The sequence below is a fragment of the Cyprinus carpio genome, chromosome B17 (genome assembly GCF_018340385.1).
Source record: "Cyprinus carpio isolate SPL01 chromosome B17, ASM1834038v1, whole genome shotgun sequence".
NCBI lineage: Eukaryota > Metazoa > Chordata > Actinopteri > Cypriniformes > Cyprinidae > Cyprinus > Cyprinus carpio.
Window position 1 is genome coordinate 20,543,197 of NC_056613.1, and position 23,036 is coordinate 20,566,232.

At 38.9% G+C, this 23,036-nt stretch overlaps 1 protein-coding gene across 1 annotated transcript; it reads right to left on the reverse strand.

Annotated features, from left to right (window-relative positions):
- Nucleotides 1-840: 840 nt before the first annotated feature.
- On the reverse strand, nucleotides 841-21,519 carry si:ch211-202f3.4 (calpain-2 catalytic subunit). The gene is given in 16 exon segments (XM_042742727.1): nucleotides 841-1,004; nucleotides 1,496-1,542; nucleotides 1,651-1,859; nucleotides 1,971-1,982; nucleotides 2,420-2,457; nucleotides 2,460-2,582; nucleotides 2,767-2,927; nucleotides 3,029-3,103; nucleotides 3,234-3,319; nucleotides 17,759-17,833; nucleotides 18,051-18,225; nucleotides 18,355-18,488; nucleotides 18,579-18,697; nucleotides 18,925-18,997; nucleotides 19,181-19,433; nucleotides 21,333-21,519. Coding segments are annotated over 14 exon segments (1,536 nt in total). The 5' UTR covers nucleotides 19,412-19,433; nucleotides 21,333-21,519; the 3' UTR covers nucleotides 841-1,004; nucleotides 1,496-1,517.
- Nucleotides 21,520-23,036: the final 1,517 nt, after the last annotated feature.

Consider the following 23,036-nt stretch of genomic DNA (forward strand, 5'->3'; position numbering starts at 1 on the left):
AAGCTAGCCTTGCTTCAGTAACAAGCTTTTAATTATACTTTAATGTAACTTTTATTTTCAATGATCTGAAAACAGTTCACAGGCACTAAAATTAGAAATTTGGATAAAACGGGTGTTATTCTATTGAAAGGACTATATACAGTATAGATGCAAGACTTTGTTAACAGTAATTTGCTTTGGACAAACCCTACAACAAAACCGACATGCAACTTTTAAGTTACGTAGTTTGTATTTACATATAAGCATTTGGAAGAGACTTTGATCCAAAATGACTTACAGTACATTGCAATCTAGGTATATATTTTGTAGGTTCATAAGCACCATGTGCTTTGAGCTTAAGAACTCTTGAGCTTCACTGAGAGGTTTTTAAAACAGACATACAGTGGGTATGGAAAGTATTCAGACCCCCTTAAATTTTTCACTCTTTGTTATGTTGCAGCCATTTGCTAAAATCATTAAAGCTATTTTTTTTTCCTCATTAATGTACACACAGCACCCAATATTGACAGAAAAACACAGAATTGTTGACATTTTTGCACATTTATTAAAAAAGAAAAACTTGAATAGCACATGGTCCTAAGTATTCAGACCCTTTGCTCAGTATTTAGTACAAGCACCCTTTTGATCTAATACAGCCATGAGTCTTTTTGGGAAAGATGCAACAAGTTTTTCACACCTGGATTTGGGGATCCTCTGCCATTCCTCTTTGCAGATCCTCTCCAGTTCTGTCAGGTTGGATGGTAAACGTTTTCAGGTCTCTCCAGAGATGCTCAATTGGGTTTAAGTCAGGGCTCTGGCTGGGCCATTCAAGAACAGTCACGGAGTTGTTGTGAAGCCACTCCTTCTTTATTTTAGCTGTGTGCTTAGGGTCATTGTCTTGTTGGAAGGTGAACCTTTTGCCCAGTCTGAGGTCCTGAGCACTCTGGAGAAGGTTTTCGTGTTGTTGTGGTCAGATATCAACGCGGATCGCATAAATCAGTTGAAAATGAATAGAAATGATGATTCTGTCAGAAGAAATATGAAGTAAATATATCCATATATCTGCATGTACATGCAGCTTTGGACTATAATCCCTTATTAACACTGTTCAGTGAATCTATGTGAACATAAACCGCTGCTGATGTGACTGAATATGAATGAGTGGTGAATTTCTATTCAAAATTTGACATAATACGGATTTATTATTTTGCACTCCTGACATAAATTACTAAATTACTGTTACTGCAACAATGTTTTAACAACAATTTTTTATTTAGTGGTCAAATATCGAAACTAGAGTCTTTAATCTTTCTACTGATTGCACAGTTTGTCCAGAGTGTGATGTTTAACGTGCTGTGAAAGTGAAACAACAATAATCTGGGACCGTCACCGATCCTTGAACGCAAAGGGGTTAACTGAAAGAAAAATTAAAGCACAAAAAGTAAAAGCAGAACATACTGATCCCTATTCATGTGACAAGTAATAAAGTCTGCAGACAATAAAATGTTTGCCTCACCCTCATCAAAAATGTCTCCATTCTACTCAGGAGTTTCTTGAATATGTCTGTTGGAAAGAGAAAAACTTTAGATCACAGAGCTGTAATTTCAGGTTACTCTGAACATATGACATGCCTTAAGCACATCCAGTTCTTTAGACTGCATCACAACTTACTCCAAGTGTGTCTCATTCTTTGAGAAAACAGACAGGATGAAGGAGGCAGTTTCACCAGGATTCTCTGTGCAAGGTACTATCATATACTCTCCCGGCTCCAGTTTGAAGAATTTCATCACCTCTCTAAACCATACTAATTCATCAGTCTGTGCCACAGGCTCTCTGTCAATGAAGAACTCAGATGAAAACCTCCCACTTTGATTTCTCATCTAAGAGAGAATAATAAAACATATCTTTAGTCTACTTAAAAGAATAAATACATGTAAACAGAATCTTGAAAGGGCCATTAGAGTATAACATTTAGGTTAATTTTCACTTGCCTCAAGTGGTATCTGTGAAAGAGAGGAGAAAAAAGGCATAACATCGTTAAAGGGATATTACAGTTAATGCACAAAACATGTCACTGAAAATGCTGAGACTGTCACAACTTTCAAAAAGCAGCTGAAGGCACACTTCTTCTATAAGAATGTAACCACTCCACAACCGCAAACCATGGCACACACAAAAAACTCTTTTTATTTACATTTCACCTCTGCTTGTTTCTTAGTTTGGATTTCTAATAAACCTGGCACTGTAAAATATTGTTGATTCTGTGACCAATGCTCAAGATTCTCAACTGTCAAAATGTAAGACACTTTGGATAAAAAGCATCTACTAAATGCATAAATGTGTTATGAATGTAAAGAAACTTAAAATTAAACTACATCACATTCAGACATATGTAAATACTATACATTATCTAGCATATTTAAACAAGCATAGTACTGACCTCAAAAACATAGAAGCCAATCTTAAAATTTTCTTGCTTTTGTTTCTCTTTTCATGGTTCTGAATGAGGGACACCAGTATATTTTCAGGACACTGGTCACTAGCACATTCCTTATTAAGCTCATAAATTTTCACCCGAAACTGAGGGTTTGTCCAGAAAGTCTCTATAGCATTAAAAGAAGATTTGTACATTATTTTCATTTTCTATGCATTTATTTCAAGTTATATCTGTCTTACTTTTACAAGCCTTGTCTTTATACTTTAAAGTTTTATTATCATTTTGCTATGCTGGAACTGATTGATAGGGCCTTATGTGCAAATATATACATATGCATAGAGTAATAATACCTGTCTTAATTATGTCACCACCCGCTGAAATCCCAGCATTCCATCTGCCAAAATGTCGTTTTGAGGTCCAGTGACATTCACCAGAGCCATCCAGAAAATCAGGACAGAGACAACAGAAGTCTATGTTTTCAAAAATGTTGGTAAAGTCTTCCATTGCCATCCTGCAGTTAAAATAAGTAAAATGTGATTTCATACTTTGTATATGAAGTAGTCATTTCTCACTTCAAATTTGAGAGGGTGGGTGTAACATGGTCACGTTTACCAGAACTCCCCATCATTTAAAACTTCATGGCAAATGTTGCGGACCTTCTCACAAACTGTCTCCAATAAGGGTGATCTGTAAAATTTATAAACAAACCATGTGTGCTATTGTGTAGCAAATACTAAGAAATGTCATGATGTGTTCAAGCAATGTACAACTGCTTAGTTTGTGTCTGGCTAGATTAAGCTGTTACTGTAACTGTTACCCATCACTCCAGTGTCCTTGCCACTCTTCTTCGCCCCATGGGTTAAACAATCTTACCAGCTGGACTGGATTTTCTTCACTCATCACCTGTTTTACAAAGCCAGAAATCAATGTCAGTTTAAGAGATTTATTAAAGGTAAAAAAAAGTATTAAACTGATTAAAAAAGAAACACTCAAAAAAGTGTAGCGTGAACCAGACAAATTAAAGATTCGATCGGGAGCCTGGTTGAAACATGAGCCGAATTCCACAGAAAGGCAGGATGTTGTAAATCAACTCCTAGCACCACAGTCTGAAGCAAGATAACTAACCAACTCTTTCACAGAACAGCTTTCAACATTAACACCATTAGAACAATTATTGACAATTTCAATTCGAAGAAGAGATTGTCTAATTTGGGGCAAGTAATCAAAGAAATGGACAGTCTGGACCTCACATGTAAAGCCATGAGTAAACAAGATCGTTGGATTGACTTCCCCCCACCTAGCAAAACCAAGACTGAAATTCCTAAGGAGACCTGTTAACCCCTCTGGTCCTCACAGGACATATCCTTTCTCCCCAGAATGGCACAGAGAATGCCTTCCAATGCATATATGCACCAAAATGAACTCAAAAAAGACTTCTAAATGGATATCAGTCCATTGCTTAACTCCATATCATTTATGTAACCGACACATTTGATTTTAATGTTTCTAATCACTTATTGTGTATGTCTTTTTAAATAACTCTTGAATAGCTTAAGGGATCATATTCATGTTTAGTATGTGTGTGTTCAAATATTCTTGCTTGAAACGTTTCTGACCATCAGTTATTTGTCAAATGTATCATATTCTTGTTATAGGAATCATGTCCAAATTATACCCTGCAAGAGCGGGAAAATTCGGACCACGAGCTTGATAAGATAACATATGATTTATGAATGGGTGGGACAGACAATGCAACACCCTGAGAAAAGACAGTATCTAATTGGTCAAGACAACATTTGAGGTGTGGCCAAAATGCCAGTTTAAATACTCAGGACACCATTAAATTTTGCTTTTAGCTTTTAGCTTTTGTTTAGCTTTTGCTATCAGTCATGCCGGCTTTTAGCCTGCTTTTAGTCATGCTTTGTCATCACTTTTAGCGTTCTTCGAGCGCCGTTCCAGCGTGCTTCGGCCTACACGCCTGCTGCTACTTAGCCACGATGAGAAGAAACACCACCTAGTCTCGTCAAACTTTACTTCTTTTCTTTTCCGTTTGAGAGTTTCCAAAAACCAAAAAATTTTATCAACTCAATATAACCTAATCTGAAAAATCTTGCACTCACAAAAAAAAAACCATCAAACAACTCTTCATCTTCAGCCTACGCCCAACCACGGGCTTCCCAAGACGTCACTTCAACGACTACTGAACTTCCAGCCAATCAGCAACTTCGGGAAACCCCCTTTTCAGCGACAACAAAGGGAACCCCGTTAAACAGGCAACGCAAGTAACCTCCAGACTCACATCTGTACTGGTGTTATCTAATATAATTTTAACCTCATTGAGGAACTCAGTGCGAGGGTTAATTAAGTGATTAAATGGTTGTTCATGTCTATGCAATTTCACGTATTGCTGTAAACTTGGGATTTCACATTTTCATTCTCTTAAACTCACTCTTTCCTAACGTTCTATCCTCCTGCAACTTGTGTGAATGTGTGAGTGCGTGTGCTTATGTGTTAGATTAGTTTATATGTCTTAGATTTATCTAATAAAGCCTTATTTATACTGAAAAGAGAAGTATCTTGTGTTTTTGTGCTCACAAGTTAATGTCTTAAACTGCCGATCTTGTTACTGTGCTAATTAATAGTGTTTTCACTATACTTTGGATATTAATATCCAGCGCAGATTTGATGTTAAACGGCTCGTTCAGTGAATCGCTGGCCGTTTCAGTGATCAGCCGTGAAACAGTGATTCTGTTCAAATTCCCTTTAAAATCTTAAATGATTCCCTTTGAGCTAAATTGACCTGTTTCCCTTACAGTAATTATGGTGGAGCGAATGCGGGCAGTTTAATCTAAATTGTGAGCATAAACCAAGTTATTTAATCTTTTCTGTTGCTGCGGATGAAAGATGAGAAGCTGATTCGAGACGTGTGTGTGTGTGTGACCCGTGACGTAAGCAGCGCGCGACCGCTTGAATAGAATGAACGCAGAGGAGGCTGTAACTCAAGTCCTGCTCTTCATTGTTAGACGGCAGTAAGTGAACTTAAAGTTAACATCTGAGATCGTACAATAAGGTAGAAATTGAGCGTGTTCCTCATTTTTGTAATGCCTTGTTTATAGCTAAATTGATTTCACTGCGTGTTCCAGTGCCTCTCAAAAGCTATACTCCCGGCAGGGAATCTCAGTCACCGTTAACTAAACGGAGCTAAACTGTAGTAACGTTAATTCAAAGGGAAATAAATCGGTGAATAAAGAATAGTGTTGAGCGTGTTCCTCAATCTATTTATCAAAGCCTCGTTATTCATAGTTTGATTGCCAGTGCGTGTTCCACTGCCGAATCAAAGGCTATTCGACTCCCTGGGTTAATATTAGAGAATAATGTTTCCCTGTTCACAAAGTGAATGCAAACTCGCTTAACACTGCGTGTGTCCGAGTGTGATGGGAGTGTTTTAAAAGCTTGATCAAGTAAATTTTATCTGTGTACCAACAGCGAAGAAAACCTGTTGTGTTTGTGCGTCCAGAGAAACTGGCACGGAGATTCAGATCCGCCGAGATCGCTGATTTCCCTTAACTACAGCACGAAGCTGCTATTTGAATTAAGTTAAAGTTAACTCTGTACGAACTGAGAGTTTAAGCGCCACATCGCAAAACCAACTAAATGCGGTGTTGTTATTTGTACAGTGTTGAAATGCGCCGACATTTCATGTAACATGCTTAACTGTACTTGCAATGCAATGATTCATGTGCTAGACCACTAGAATTTGTTTTGGTTGCCACAGTTACGACCGTGACACGGAAGTCTTAACCTACTTCCGGAGCAACTTTGAACTGCGCACGCGCAGCGCATCGACGCTAATGTAAACAAACTCCACGGTGTTGCTAAGCTAACGAAACAGTTGTATTTACATTGAAGTCTATGCTAAAGCCACTAGCCTCAAAGGTTAGCAGTTAGCATTAACATCCAGTTGTTGAATAGTGTTTGTTTGGGCAACGCTGAAGTGATTTAACCCTTTAAACATCACAACTAACACTTGTTGGTCTCTTTCTCTCTTATTTCTCTCTTTTCTCACGATACCATTTATTGGCATTTTACTAGAAAGGGAAATACTGACTCACAATTATTAATTCTCAAATTCAAATTTAATTAAAACATTAAATTGATTTTTTAATCATTCAGATTTCCCTCTTAGATCATTTCACATGATCATTACTTCTGGTATTCTTTTGGGGCTTAATTATTTTAGGTACAAACAACACTTGAACTTTGAAAGTTTAAGTAAACTTGTTCTACCTAGTTTATTTATTACCCATCTGAATATATTCTATTCAGACTTGTACTTATTTTATTGCGTTTAACCCTTCTTGCTTCCTATTTTGGTTATACACTTAACCACTATTGTTTTATTTATAGATTTTCTCCTTTAATTAAATTTTTGCTTATTTTGCCCATTTATTACTTTTTAATTTCTGTGTATCCTAGCTTGGGAACGACACACCTGAGCCCTAAAAGGAGACATTGTTATCCCTCACTACGAGTTCAAATAAATTAGAAAGACAACTCTCTTTCACTTAAAGTTTATTTTGTTTGATTAGTTGTGCAGCAACTAAAACAACGCTCTCCTCGTAGTTAAGATAACCTCTACTGAGACTTACCATCTCCGTCCCCTCTCTCCTTTCCTTTCCTCTTCACTTTTAACATTTGTAGGGACATGTAAGAACCATCAATCAATTCTAAGTGAATGAAATACGCAATCTTGTCAAAGAAGACGAATCACCCTTATGAATTTGATTGTAATCAACCCCTCCTTTGTTCTTCCTAACCTCCCTGCATTTGGAAACGCAAATCAAGTTTTAGCATCTCATACAACATTGAGATCAATTTAATAGAGATACGTGTTGAACAACTGTTGCCTTCGCAGCCTCCCTGGTGAGCGGTCCAACTGTAAGGTGTATGGTGTCAATCCTGTCAGACTAAGGAAAGAGATATCAGCATTATTATTGTATTCTTTTGTCCAAAACAAGAGATTTAATAATATTGTTTACCTTCTTGATAACATTTAATTGAGAAAATTAATTTTCCTCATTTGAAAAACAGAAATTGTTGCTTGTCATTGAATTTGTTTTTCACCTCTTTCTCTCTTTTCCTCTTCCTCATTAGAGTGACAAAGTCTTCGCATCTCTAGTCTACTTAGACACCCTGAGAACAACACAGTCATCACCACACTACACTAGTGGTTCACAGTCACTGACACAACACTTAGTTGTCCCACCACACATAGGCTTCTACTCCACACAGATCTGTGTCAGTCTCTCTTCTCCCCAGCGTGCCAACATGCCGCAGACTGCAGACCCCATCACCCATGGGGAAGATGTGAACACTTGGCTAAGAGGCATGACAGACAGCCTCACCCCCAAGACATTTGAACTGTTATTATTTTTAATAATAATCCTAATCCTGAGAAGATTCCTGACACAAGATTCAAGCCAGAACAACAACCACGAGGAGCTAGTCAAGATCACCAGCTCCCTAAGCTATGCCTTCACAACCCAGCTGAAACTGAGCGACAAGCACATCACCCACCTTCAAGAGGAGCTGACATGTGCTCAACGTCGCATAGACAAGCTGGAAGTGAAAGTTCAAAATCAACTCAAAGCACTCAACGAGAGGTAGCAGGAAACAACGGAACAAGTTAAGAAGCTCCAAGCATCCCTGGCAGCAGCTCAGCTCAACCAGCAACATGCAACAGCTGCCCAGAGAGACCTGGTAAACAGACTCCAGTATGCCGAACAGCTACTAGAGAAAACCAAGAATGACATCAGAGACAAGAATTCTGAAATCAGTGCTTTGAAAGACCACCTTGAAAGGTACAGAACTGAAACGGACAATCTGACCCAACAATTAGACGATACCAACGATGAGCTCTACATGGTCAGAAAAGAACTCCAATATGCTTACAAGCAGAAACAAGAGCCAAGGAAAGAGAAACATCTCTTAGCCTCATCACTGCTGAGCAGAGCAGAGTCCCACGTCCAAGAACTGGCATATGACGAAAGGAGCGAAGGGCCACAACCTAAAACCTCACCTGCCTTCGCCACACAACCCTTTCCTGCCAACGAAGGAAAACCTCCCGTCCAAGAACTTGGAGTTGCACACGGGATGACCATCAAAGACCTCAACAAGCTGTCTGAAAACATCAGCAGGTTCAACCCGAACTCCACAGAGGGCCATGACATCCAGGCTTACCTGCAAGATATCGAATTTCATCTGGAAATGAGACCTCATGTGACTGACAGAGACAGGTTATACGTCCTAAGAGCCACGTCCAGTCCAGAGGTACGAAACTTCCTAGATCGACAGCCCAGTCAAACAAAGTCAAACTACCAGCGACTTCGTGAGGTCCTGATTAAAGAGTTTACAGACCCAGAGTCTGAACATCGACTGTTGACTGCCTTGGAAACCAAACAAGGTCGACAAGAGACTCCACAAGCCTACTACAACAGACTCCGACAAGCCTACTTTGGTGCACACAATAAGCCTGACCTTGAAGAGGATGTGAACTTCAAAAGCCTCTTCCTAAAGAATCTGCACCCTGGAGTCAGCCACCATCTAGGCGTCATGGCCTGTCCACACTCCATGACCATCCAACAGGTGCGTGACCTAACACAGAAGGCCTATAACAAGCAAAAGATGGCCTCAAAGAAAGGTAACAAAACATCCACACTCTTGAACTCTGTCAACAAAGACTCAAGCCTTGCACTGAACGACACCCAGTGGCATCACAACACCAGAGTCTTCCATCAAGAGCACAGAGAATGTGACACCCATGTCCACAACCGCTTTCAGCCCAACCGCTGGAAAAATCCATGGGACCAGCCACGCTTCTCTAGAAACCAAAAGGATAGGAACAACTGGAAACCTAACCAGACATCCAAAGGTAATCACCTGACTCATCCAAGAGCAAGTCATGTGGGTAAGCGACAACGAAACCCACCTCAGCACCACTCAGACATGCACAGTGCTGAGTATTCACAAGAACATGAAAGCTTACCGTCAGAAGAAATGGAACAAGTCATGAGACAACTGAAAGTGTTCCTTCAAGACCAGTTTCACACTTATGACCACAAAGTTGAGTCATGCTTGCTGTGACCAGCGACAGAACGGAAGGCCGGTGATCACCTGGTGCACCACATCAGAGATGACAAGCACCTGTTCAACAACCACCCGGAACGAACAAGTCTTTCATGGCCAACTGTTGATGAAAAATCTGTGGTACTAAAGAACATCACCTCAGTCAGTCTCCCATCACTCAATAACAAACTGTCAAATGAACTCCAACTCCAAGAACCACATTCCTGTCTGTGCAACAGCAACCACCAGAGCACAGAAGGTCAGAAAGTCTGCCACAGCCAGAAGGCACCACAAGAAGAGTGCAACATAGGAGACAAAGTTTTGCAACCCAGCTTCACACAGCCATGCCAAACTACCTCCGACTGTCTGCTAAAGAACTTCCTGCCTTGCTGGACTGACCCCCATTAAACCATGAACACGCCCTCATCCAAGCCAAGGATGCAGAGAGCCAGTCTTCAGTGACATACAAGCAAAGGGGGGAGACAACACAGACTGAAACAGATCTGACCACACATACACTACACCTTCAACACACACAACATTACATCCACCCAGAGGTAACCACATCTACTGATAACACATTCAACAAACATATTCTTCCCACAGGTAGAACGTCCAAATTGTAGTGTAACAAAGTTACATATACCCTCCATGAAGAAACATGCAGCCATCCTCACAATAGGTTATAACATCTCACACTAAGTTAAGGTACATGACACAGAAAACCCACAGCAGCTTTGTTCTCAACAGCAGTTGTAAGCCATGCTAGGAAAACCCACAGCAGCTTTGTTTTGTTTGTTTTGTTTTTGTTCTTCTTTTACCTATCCTTCTCCTTCCCCTCTTTCCTGAGTAGGTAAAACACCTAGACACCCTGCAAGGGTCGAAGGTCTGATATTAGGATTGACTCACCACACCTAATATCCGCCAGCCACTCTAAACTGAATGGAAGCCATAGAGCTCCATGCACGATAGGTCAACTCATTTCATTGCAAATGATGTTACTAGAAAATTAATGGTAAATGTTTAAATTAAGACAACCTAGAAGAACTAAACAAAGTTAACCACAAATTTGATTGGCGAATCAAAATAAAACAATGATTTCCAAAATGATCTAAATTATCCTCAATGTACATTGACTAATGGAACTTAACCACGTGTACCTAAATAACCTGATGCCTGCACCAGTACAGTAACTGTCATAGAAAGTGTTGTCTTGTTGTTTGCTGTGTTTTTCTGCTTCTTCTGCCTTTGTTTCTCCAGCGATCGACGATGTCTTCAGCTAAACACCTCGCCGATCGAAGGGGGGTATGTAGCGTGAACCAGACAAATTAAAGATTCGATCGGGAGCCTGGTTGAAACATGAGCCGAATTCCACAGAAAGGCAGGATGTTGTAAATCAACTCCTAGCACCACAGTCTGAAGCAAGATAACTAACCAACTCTTTCACAGAACAGCTTTCAACATTAACACCATTAGAACAATTATTGACAATTTCAATTCGAAGAAGAGATTGTCTAATTTGGGGCAAGTAATCAAAGAAATGGACAGTCTGGACCTCACATGTAAAGCCATGAGTAAACAAGATCGTTGGATTGACTTCCCCCCACCTAGCAAAACCAGACTGAAATTCCTAAGGAGACCTGTTAACCCCTCTGGTCTCCACAGGACATATCCTTTCTCACCAGAATGGCACAGAGAATGCCTTCCAATGCATATATGCACCAAAATGAACTCAAAAAAGACTTCTAAATGGATATCAGTCCATTGCTTAACTCCATATCATTTATGTAACCGACACATTTGATTTTAATGTTTCTAATCACTTATTGTGTATGTCTTTTTAAATAACTCTTGAATAGCTTAAGGGATCATATTCATGTTTAGTATGTGTGTGTTCAAATATTCTTGCTTGAAACGTTTCTGACCATCAGTTATTTGTCAAATGTATCATATTCTTGTTATAGGAATCATGTCCAAATTATACCCTGCAAGAGCGGGAAAATTCGGACCACGAGCTTGATAAGATAACATATGATTTATGAATGGGTGGGACAGACAATGCAACACCCTGAGAAAAGACAGTATCTAATTGGTCAAGACAACATTTGAGGTGTGGCCAAAATGCCAGTTTAAATACTCAGGACACCATCAAATCTTGCTTTTAGCTTTGAGCTTTTGTTTAGCTTTTGCTATCAGTCATGCCGGCTTTTAGCCTGCTTTTAGTCATGCTTTGTCATCACTTTTAGCGTTCTTCGAGCGCCGTTCCAGCGTGCTTCGGCCTGCACGCCTGCTGCTACTTAGCCACGATGAGAAGAAACACCACCTAGTCTCCTCAAACTTTACTTCTTTTCTTTTCCGTTTGAGAGTTTCGTGTTCTGAGTTAAGTTTTGTAACACCGTGTCTCCGAGTCTGACCTCGCGTGCCCGTCTGAAACTACAACCAGCCCACAACTCTGCATCTTCAGCCTACGCCCAACCACGGGCTTCCCAAGACGTCACTTCAACGACTACTGAACTTCCAGCCAATCGCCAACTTCGGGAAACCCCCTTTTCAGCGACAACAAAGGGAACCCCGTTAAACAGGCAACGCAAGTAACCTCCAGACTCACATCTGTACTGGTGTTATCTAATATAATTTTAACCTCATTGAGGAACTCAGTGCGAGGGTTAATTAAGTGATTAAATGGTTGTTCATGTCTATGCAATTTCACGTATTGCTGTAAACTTGGGATTTCACATTTTCATTCTCTTAAACTCACTCTTTCCTAACGTTCTATCCTCCTGCAACTTGTGTGAATGTGTGAGTGCGTGTGCTTATGTGTTAGATTAGTTTATATGTCTTAGATTTATCTAATAAAGCCTTATTTATATTGAAAAGAGAAGTATCTTGTGTTTTGTGCTCACAAGTTAATGTGTTAAACTGCCGATCTTGTTACTGTGCTAATTAATAGTGTTTTCACTATACTTTGGATATTAATATCCAGCGCAGATTTGATGTTAAACGGCTCGTTCAGTGAATCGCTGGCCGTTTCAGTGATCAGCCGTGAAACAGTGATTCTGTTCAAATTCCCTTTAAAACAAAAAACAAAACCCCAAAACAAAAAACAAACAAAATCCCTTACAAAAGCAATGAAAAAAAATGTGACTCTACCTACAAAATCCACAACCTCAAACCAAGGCACACACAAAATCCCGTTTCTTTGCAATTTATCTCTGCTCTAGCTTGTTTCTTAGTGTGGCTTTCTAATAAACCTGCAATTGTGCACTATAAATACTGACGGTAATTATAGATAATTGTCTGTTTTGCTTACATCTATACATACACCTTTCACCTTTTAAGACTTAGTACTATATAAGTACTAATAAATTACAGAACGTTTAGCAAACAATGAGGAATCAAAAAAAATAAAAAAAATAAAAGAGAGCCTCCATAGCATAATGTGAGGTAAACAGCAAAGATAAGCTTTTCAGAATGAAGACAAAACAAAAAGTAAAGTAAAACAAAATCTGCTGCCAGTGATTGGAAGGATTTTTTATTTTTTACCTCACAAGAATACCAACATGTTCACCTTATTAGTTACCATATCGACATTATACAGAATTTATTTTTTTATTTTATTGACAAAATATTTTAGTTTGTTATGTATATTTTTTCATTCCATCAGATAACATTTTAAGCTGTCATATGGTCATGTTACAACGTGCCCCTCAGATGTTACAGTGTATCCCATCTACGGGGCATGTTGCCACATTTCACTTTCATTTTCTGACGGTAAATAAAGAAAAATGTATACACTGTAATTATGAAACATATTTATACTAGACAAGTATAAAATTACTGTGGATTACGTATATATATATATATATATATATATATATATATATATATATATATATATATATATATATATATATATATATATATATACATACATACACATATACATATATATACACATATATACATATATATACATACATATATACATATATATACATATGTACCATATACATATATACATATATATATATATATATATATATATTATATACATATACATATATACATATATATATATATATATATATATATATATATATATATATATATATATATATATATATATATATATATATATATATATATATATATATTCTGAACCCCATGTGGATTTACACAAACTGAGAAAGTCATAAAGTTTTACTTTGTGCCCCGCTCTCCCTCTATGCATTGGTCGCTCACAAAAAAGCTCTGCGCAGTTCAAACGAGTTGTGTTTGATGTTTCTCATATGCAACAGAAATGGCAGTTTTTAATGCGTTGAAGAATGCATTGGTCGCTCACAAAAATTGCTCGGTCGCAGTCTGGAAACCTGCAATTAATAGTAAATTTATTTATTATAAATTATTATTTTTATATGAATAATAAAATAAATAAAAGGAAAACTTAACCACTCGATTTTGTAAAATCCTTTATTTTAGTAGTCCGTATGAAAAGGTGCATTTCTATTAAAGGCACGTCCATGTGGAGATGGCGAGTCAGCGTCTGCATTCGGCAACCTCATCTTTGCACCCTACACTGACTCAGAAAGCACTAGTTTATTAATAAATAATTAAAATGTCATCTTTTCCCCCGAAACGTTCATAATCACTTTGCCGGTGCTTTGAGGCCATTGCTTTATGCGCGAGCTTGAGCGCGGAATATATTAGGCTACAGTGTGGTTAATATATTATTATATTAATCAATGTAATATAACGTGTGACTAGTTGACTAGAAAAATCTTTAGTATAGGGCACGCCTACTTAGCACAAGGAAGCACTCCATTTTTATAATAAAATGCTATAATGACATTACGAAAAGTGCGACAGCTGCAAATCACCTCGTTATTGCGCTGTTATACATGCCTAAGGAGTCAAATTTATTTTTTGTTTTGTTTATCACCTTAATTAGATTATGAAGAATGATTTGTTAATCTTGTTTACCCTTTAATACATACCTTCCGCAATATACTTTTCAATTACTTTCAAAAAGTGGTAGGGACAATATCACCCTGGCAAAAAGTGGTGGGGACATGTCCAACCCGTAAATTACGCATATAAGTGAACTAAAAGGTGAGCTAAAAATCACACCCAGCAGGAGGCAATGAGCCTTGATAGTCCGGGCAAAGGGTGATGGGAGTTGAAGTCCAATACAAGAAACAATGATCTGGGAGGAGTGCCTTCTGGTGGCTGTCAAGGGCATTCCGTCAGATGGCTGTGTAATGACCACCACCTTAAGGATCAGATTCCAGATGCTCCACCATGTGTCAAAATAATCCAGGAGGGAGGTGGAATGGAGGTGGATCAGGGGGAGGTATGGTGGCCCAGGCCTGTGTGGTGGAAGATGGCCTGGAGCCAAAAGGTAGACCAGGGAACCAGGGTGGGGCTGGCAGCACAGGAGGCCAGGGTGGGGCCGAATACCACCAGAGCAGAGCAGAAACCACCACAGCAGAGCAGACAGAGCCGAAGATTCCCACGGCAAAACAGATGACCACCACAGTGAGGCAGATGGGACCAAAGATCCCCACGGTGGAACTGACAGAGCTGAAGAGCACTGCAGCGGAGCCTACGAGAGAGATGACCTTGAGAGAGTTCGGGAGTGGGCACCACCGCCCAGAGAGTAGCTGAAGCGGACACCGCCACTTTTGGGGGGTTTGCAGCAGAAGCTGCCACCTCAGGAGGCACTTAAGGAGACTCATAGACAGGAGCGAACTCAGGAATGCCCTCGCAGACTTAGGTGGACTCTGGAGTGGACTCTTAGACTGAAACAGCCTCTGGAGCAAACTCATAGACCAGAACTGACTCTGGAACAAACTTGTAGACTGAAGCGACCTCGGGAAATAACTCAGACTTAAGTGTGTTCAGAAGCAGACTCGTAGACTGGAGAAAACCCTGGAATGAACTCGTAGACTTGAGTGAGCCATAAGTGGACTCTGAGGGCTCCCGGACTGTAGCAGGTTCATGAGTGAACTTTGAGGGCTTCCGGACTGGAGCAGGCTCTAGAGTGGACTCATAGACTTGAGCGGGGTCTGGAGTGGACTCTGAGGGCTCCTTGACTGGAGCGGGTTCATGAATGGACTCTGAGGGCTACTGAACTGGAGAGAGCTCTGGAGTGGACTCTGAGGGCCTATGGAGTGGTGCGAGTTCATGAGTGGACTTTCAGGGTTCCCAGACTGGAGCAGGCTCTAGAGTGGACTCGTAGACTTTAGCAGGCTCTGGAGTGGATTCTGAGGGGCCCTGGACTGAAGCAGGTTTATGAGTGGATTCTGAGGGCTCTTGGACTGGTGCGGGTTCTGGATTGGACTCTGAAGGCTACTAGACTGGAGCAGGTTCAAGAGCAGACTCATGGAATGGAACAGACTCTGTAACAACCAGTGCTGAGGCCCTTGAGATACCAACTGCTCTGGCCGAAATCAGTGGTGGGTCTGTCAAACTAGATCAGCCCCAAGTTTCTTTTAAACACAGTGACCAAGAACAAAGAAGTGCCCTCTGGTTGCTGTCAAGGGCATTCCGGCAGATGGATGTGACAAAATACCACAGTTGTTTCAGCAAATGCATTTTTTAGTTAATCATTTAAGTTTAGGGCAGAGTTTAAAGCCTTCTACAAACTGCATGATTTTAGAAATCCTATAAGAACATTACAAATGACACATGGATCTAATAAACTTGGGTATGACATGCATGTAGACTGTACGATGATGATACCTAGTGGCTCATAGGCTACGACGCATGTTACTATAGAATAAAATATCATCAGCAGGTGCTAGTGGTAAACAAAAAGAGCACGACGAATCACAGTTTGGCAGTTGCAGTTTTTACGTGTGCTGTAAAAAAGTGGAAGCAGCGAAAGAGGAAGGGTTAAGAGCTTGAGATAAAGCATTTTTATGTTTTATCGCTGTGCTGCATTGATTTCATGTTGCATTTTTATTGGCTGGTCAGTAAACCTAAAAATATTGAAAAACAAACAAAACTTTCAAAAAATATTGCAAATCGCCACGCCAAAAAATATTGCAAACTATCTCTGGTCTCAAGACGATAAAAATGACCATCTTTGAACCTCTCTCACTGTATGACAAAGGACCACCAATATGAAGCCACTTTCACAGAAATCGCCACGCTAGTCACACTTTTCCAATGAACCACAATTGTACTTACTAATATACTTTTTTACCTTTTCTTCATTTTACTTTTAACACAAAATGAGTACATAAACATTGTGCACTTAATTCAAGGCCAGAAATAAAGATGTTAGGGGCAAAATGCAACCAAGTGTGACTAAAGCTCTCAGCCTAAAGAAGATACAAGTCATGGTTGTTGCGAGATGTAAATCCTCCACCCAACATCTCAAACTCTGACTCCAAACTTGAGGTTATACACAACTTTGTGTACCTTGGATCCTCTCCCTCTGACTCTCTTCCTTGTGACACTAAGCTAAACAGGCGCATCAGGAAGGCTTCCGCATACCTGTCCAGACTGACGCAGGGAGTGTAGACCAATGATAAGCTGACAGAGGGCACCAAAGTCCAGGTCTACAAGGCTTGTGTGGTCGGTAAACTTCTCTATTGCAGTTAGTCATGGACCCTTCATGCTTATCAAGAAAGTAGACCTAACACCTTCCACTTGTGTTGCTTCCGTCACATCCTGGGCATCCTGGCAGAATCCCCAACTGCACTGTCCTTGAGAGAGCGGGGATCTCATCCATGTACACCCTTCTCAAGTCGAGATGCATGTGATGGCTGGGGCATGTTGTTTGAATGGGTGATGGGTGCATTCTGAAGTATCTCCTGTATTACTCAACACGTAGAACCCACATGAGGTGCAAAGATTTTTGCCTCAAAATCAACCCAAACTCTTGGAAAGCTGCTGTCTCAGACAGACTAGAAGTGGAGATATATTGTTCACAAAAGCCTCTCCAACTTTGTGGAGACCCTCAAATATCAGTCTCAGGCTAAGCAGCTATGGAGGAAGGCCAGGACCCAACTTATCCATCTATCTGAATTCTGTATCGGTGATCTTCATATGACATGCTCCATGGTCTCCTGAGACTGACATATGCCTATACTACTGCCCTCATAAAGGTATAAAATGTTCCTGAATATCAATTTAATTGTAGAAGAGTCCTATTAACAAAAGTTAAAATATAAGTCTAACCAAAAAGGCCAGATGCTTGTGTGGTCTTACCTCAAAAACCCCTGTCACTGTGTAAGCATGCTCTGCAACTATGCCATGAAGTAACTCATTTTCTTCAGGTGTTGTCTAATGTTACATAAAAAAAAAAAAAAAAAAAAACGTAAACATTTAATAAAAGTATATAGCAGGTCATGTACAAATGTACAAATTAACGAAACTAAACTAAATCATAGGGATCATTTATATTCAATCTAAGATCAGTCCTTGGAAAGATCTAACAAATATATGATACTTAGTGGATTTTTGAAGCTTTTACTCAATGATTTGGTGAGGTCTTTCTTACCACTGTATTAGAGCCACAGCCCATAAGCGTTTTTGACTTTAATGCACATTTCATGATTTTCCACAAATCAGCAGGAGCCATATTCAGTGTATAATACATATGCGTCCCACCAGTGAAGTCCATCAGGGCCTCAGATATGAAACCAGCTTGCAAGTCAGCGTAGGACCCACAAACCCTGTAAAGACAGTTTATTTGAGTTCACTCCTCAGCATACTTGTAAGTCAATTAAAATTTTAGCTATTCAACTGACAGATAATGAACAGGACACTTTTTTTTCTTTTTTTTTCAAAATAATGGTACCTACTTTGCATAAGCTTTCTCCAGTAAGGCAGGCCAAAACTCATTAGATGTTTTTGAACACACAAAAAGAAGTTCATCATCAATAGTTGGAAGCTGGTCATCAATAACAACACCAATTCATTTCCCAAATCGCCAGAACTGTGATAAATTACAAACATGGAAAATATTACTTTCTTGTGCTCAAGAAATTATAATGTGAGAAAAATATCTATCAGCAATTATAGTCACCCTAAAATGAAATATCCCAGCATAATTCTTGGTGAATGACTGTTCAGCTGGCATGACCTGTTTTATGATATCCTTCTCAAAAGTTAGAGCCCCAATTGCAGCCAAAAACCAACAGTTTCCTAAATAAATAAAAATGTACATATCTGAAGTCACATTCGAAATATGTACAAAATGTGTCAAAATAATGGTGTATATCATTACTAGTTCCCCATCATATTGTGCTTAATGCCATTTAAATTAAGAAGAGACATGAGTTGATACCTGGGTTGAGAACAAAAATTGGTCCACAACACATTGTATAGTTAGCATCTAGAGTATGATACCAGAATACACAAAAAAAAATTACCTAATACACTTCCCTGTGCATAGTCAAACCTGGACATGCCATCTACAATTAAATTAGGGTTTGAAACCAATTCCTGATAAAAAAAAAAAAAAATTGAGTGCAATTTCTTATAACTTAAAACATGTCTTAAAACATGGACATGTAGCCACTCATACTATGAAGAGATTTGTAATTCATAATTCCAGGCAAAGCTGTAAAAGCCATTATGAGAACTTTAGAATATTTCTATACAAAGAATTCTGTAATGATTACATACAGATGGCCGCTTCCATGCAACTTCAGACATGTCCACCTCAGGTGGCAAATGATTAAACAAGCCAATGGAGCTGTTGTCTGGAGGGAACAACTCATCATTGTAGAGTGTGTTTTCAGTGAGGCAGGTCTGGTGCAGCTCCTGGTAGTTCTGATCCAGGAAGTTCAAAGGACTGGTAGGAGAATTCACATCATCTTCATTTGGGTTGTGGTGGCACCCATCAGGGGGAGGCATTTTTCACTCAGAATCCTTTTGCCTGAATGACAAACAAATAAAAACACATTTTTAGCATTATGCTTGTGTATCAACATGAGTGCACAAGGCTGCAGTCAATGTACCTTTTGTAAGAGTACTTAAGTTTAATTTGACCGATCCATTTTGAGTATGGAAATATGGAAATATTGGGGTAAACAGAGATTGTCTATTTCTACAAAGTGCAAATAAGCAGTTTACACTAAATCCACCCACCATTATGTTGTTGATCCTGACAAAATTACAAAAGAAATGAAGGAAGTAACTGGGACTGGGAGAGTAATAAGTACAGTTACATTTTCTGACCCTGATTTTTCTGATCTATCCATTTTAGTGTGTATTTTAATATATCTTTAATAATAAATAGAGAAAATATTAGGGGGAAAGGTCAATAAAGTACCTAATGGTATTTAATAGTGGAAATAAAGTGTTTGGTTACACTTTATTTTGATAATCCACTTTAGACATTCTACTAAATAAGTAACTTAGCAACTACAGTAATTGTCAAATAATTCACATTAGTTTGCAACTACATATCTACTAACTCTCAAAGTAGACTGTTAGGTTAGGTTTAGGGTTAGTAGAATAAGCTGACATATACTTGCAAAGTTTCTTATAGTCAGTATGTTGTATGGTGTGGATCCATCAGACTACTAATACTCTAATGACTGCTAGTTGACATTTAGTCACAAAGTTACTTACTGTTAGTAGAATGTCTAAAGTGGACTATCAAAATAAAATGTTACCAAGTGTTTAATGAGTATTTAATGCGCCTATTATTGAGATTGAATGTGGTGTTCTCGGACAGGCTGACACATTGAATACAAAACGTCTAGCTCATATTGTTACCAAGCTCAAAACCGTGGCACCCTTCCAGGACCTTCAAGGACACCTTTAATGATCAACAGGTTCAATATGGTTAAAAGTCTCTAGACATCTCAGAAACTCTAATTGGTTATGTCTACGCCAATTATGTCTCTGATGCAACACCCCTATTGAATTCATGTCACATAAACACATAGATCTTGGAAAACTAGCTCAGATTACCAATGATGCACTGAAAATGCAAAACTTTCCTTTAGTACTGTATGTTAATTTACAAATCATAAAAAATAGAGTATCAAATGGTAGGAAGTAAGTTACTCAACCCACAACCTTTGAGATGTTAGAATATCATTAGAGGAGCACTTCCAATGAAAGATGCCTTTAATGCTCAGTGAAAACATAAACCTCAAACATTAGTTTGAGGTGAACATCATTCAATTTCCATACCAATGATTTTTTTTTTTTATCACATAGTTGAGGAATCAAATCCCCAACATTGTTTTTACAATCACCAAATCACATTCAAGGGGGTTTCTCTGACAGCATCTTTAATACATAAAAAAACAAAAAACAATAAACTGTCAGTATACTCTCTACCGGGGGTTCTCTACTGTGACCTTTGAGGTCCAGTTTTCTTGCAGTTTAGCTCCAATCCTAATGAAACACATCCTAATGAAACAAGCTAATCAGATGCAGGATTACTAGAAAGTTACAGGCAGGTGAGTTTGATCAAGGTTGGAGCTAAACTCTGCAAGAAAATAGACCTCAAGGGCCAGACCCAAGAACCTCTGCTCTATATACAACCATAATTAATTAGGGTTAGAGTCTTTAAATTAGAAATTATTATAAAAACTAGTAGCCTTTAACTTGAAACTAAATTTCAGCAAGTTTCATGCAGCCACTGAATGACTTGGCAAATTTTGGTCTCCACAGTGTGCACAAAAGCTGACCCCACAGACAAACACAAAGCACTTTTCAATCCTAGTTTCTTACTGTGAGGGATAGAAACAAAAGTTATTTTTGTTTGTCCATGTTTAAGCTGACCAGGGGTGTACTCCAGAAAGCACAGTTAACTTACCATCCACTAAACCCTGAACATTCGGTTGATTAACCCAAAGCTTACTCGAGGTATGTTGGTTCCAAAAACACATCCGGGAGTAAGTTCATTCAACAAAGAGTATGTTCCTGGTTAAGACTCAAGACATTCTCAACAGAGTGGCGAATCGACGAGTCACTATGGAAACAGACGCTAAGAAAAACTGCGCCATGGCATGCTGTTTCTTTCTTCTTCTTTTGTTCAATGGTCATTTACATGCTTAATGCATATCGCCACCTAATTGATGGTTGTGCAATCATTTTGTTTCGTTTAATCTTTTAATCACTGAGCATAAGAACTATAGTGTTTGTTTGATGTTAATTATATAATAAGGAATATCACATTTATTTTATTACATATATTATAATAAAAATGCAGATCCATGACAATAAAATATAAGTATATTAGAATAAAATAAATATAACAACATTATAATATAATATTAACTTAGTACTTAAAAAAGCACTTTATAATTAACATATCATACAACACACACACACATATATATACATACATACATACATACACACACACACACATATACATACAGTAGGTTATATTACATAAGTGCCATGAAAAAGGGTTTGCGCCCTTCCTGTTTTTTTTTTTGTTTTTTTTTGCATATTTGTCACACTTGAATGATTCAGATCATCAAACAAATTTTAATATTACACAAAGATAACCTGAGTGAATACAAAATGCAGTTTTTAAATATGATTTCATTTATAAGGGGGAAAAAAAGCTGTCCAAACCTGACTGGTCCTACGTGAAAAAATAATTGCCCCTAAATCTAATAACTGGTTATGCCACCCTTTGCAGCAACAACTGCAATCAAGCGTTTGCGATAGCTGGCAATGAGTCTTTCACATCGCTGTGGTGGAATTTTGGCCCACTCTTCTTTGCAGAATAGTTTTAAGTCAGCCACATTGGAGGGCTTTCGAGCATGAATGGACCGTTTAAGGTCATGCCACAGCATCTCAATCAGATTTAAGACCAGACTTTGACTTTGTTTTTCTTGAGCCATTCAGAGGTGGACTTGCTGGTGTGTTTGGGATCATTGTCCTGTTGTATAATCCAAGCGTGCTTGAGCTTGAGTTCACAAACTGATGGCTGGACATTCTCCTTCAGGATTTTCTGATAGAGAGCAGAATTCATGGTTCCATCAATTATGCCAAGTCGTCCAGGTCCTGGAGCTGCAAAGCAGCCTCACACCATCACACTACCATCACCATGTTTGACTGTTGGTACAATGTTCTTTTTATGAAATGCTGTGTTGGTTTTACACCAGATATAACAGGAAACACCTTCCAAAAACTTTTGTCTCATCAGTCCACAGAATATTTGCCCAAAATTCTTGGGGATAATAAAGATATTTTTTGGCAAATGTGAGATAAGCCTTTGTGTTCTTTTTGTTCAGCAGTGGCTTTTGCCTCGGAACTCTCCCATGGATGTCATTTTTGCCCAGTCTCTTTCTTATTGTTAAATCATGAAAACTGACCTTAATTGAGGCAAGTGGGGCCTGTAGTGTTTTAGATGTTGTTCTGGGTTCCTTTATGACCTCCTGGATGAGTTGTCTTTGTGCTCTTGGTGTAATTTTGTTAGGCCGGCCACTCCTGGGAAGGTTCACCACTGTTCCAAGTTTTCTCCATTTGTGGATAATGGCTCAGATCGTGGTTCGCTAGAGTC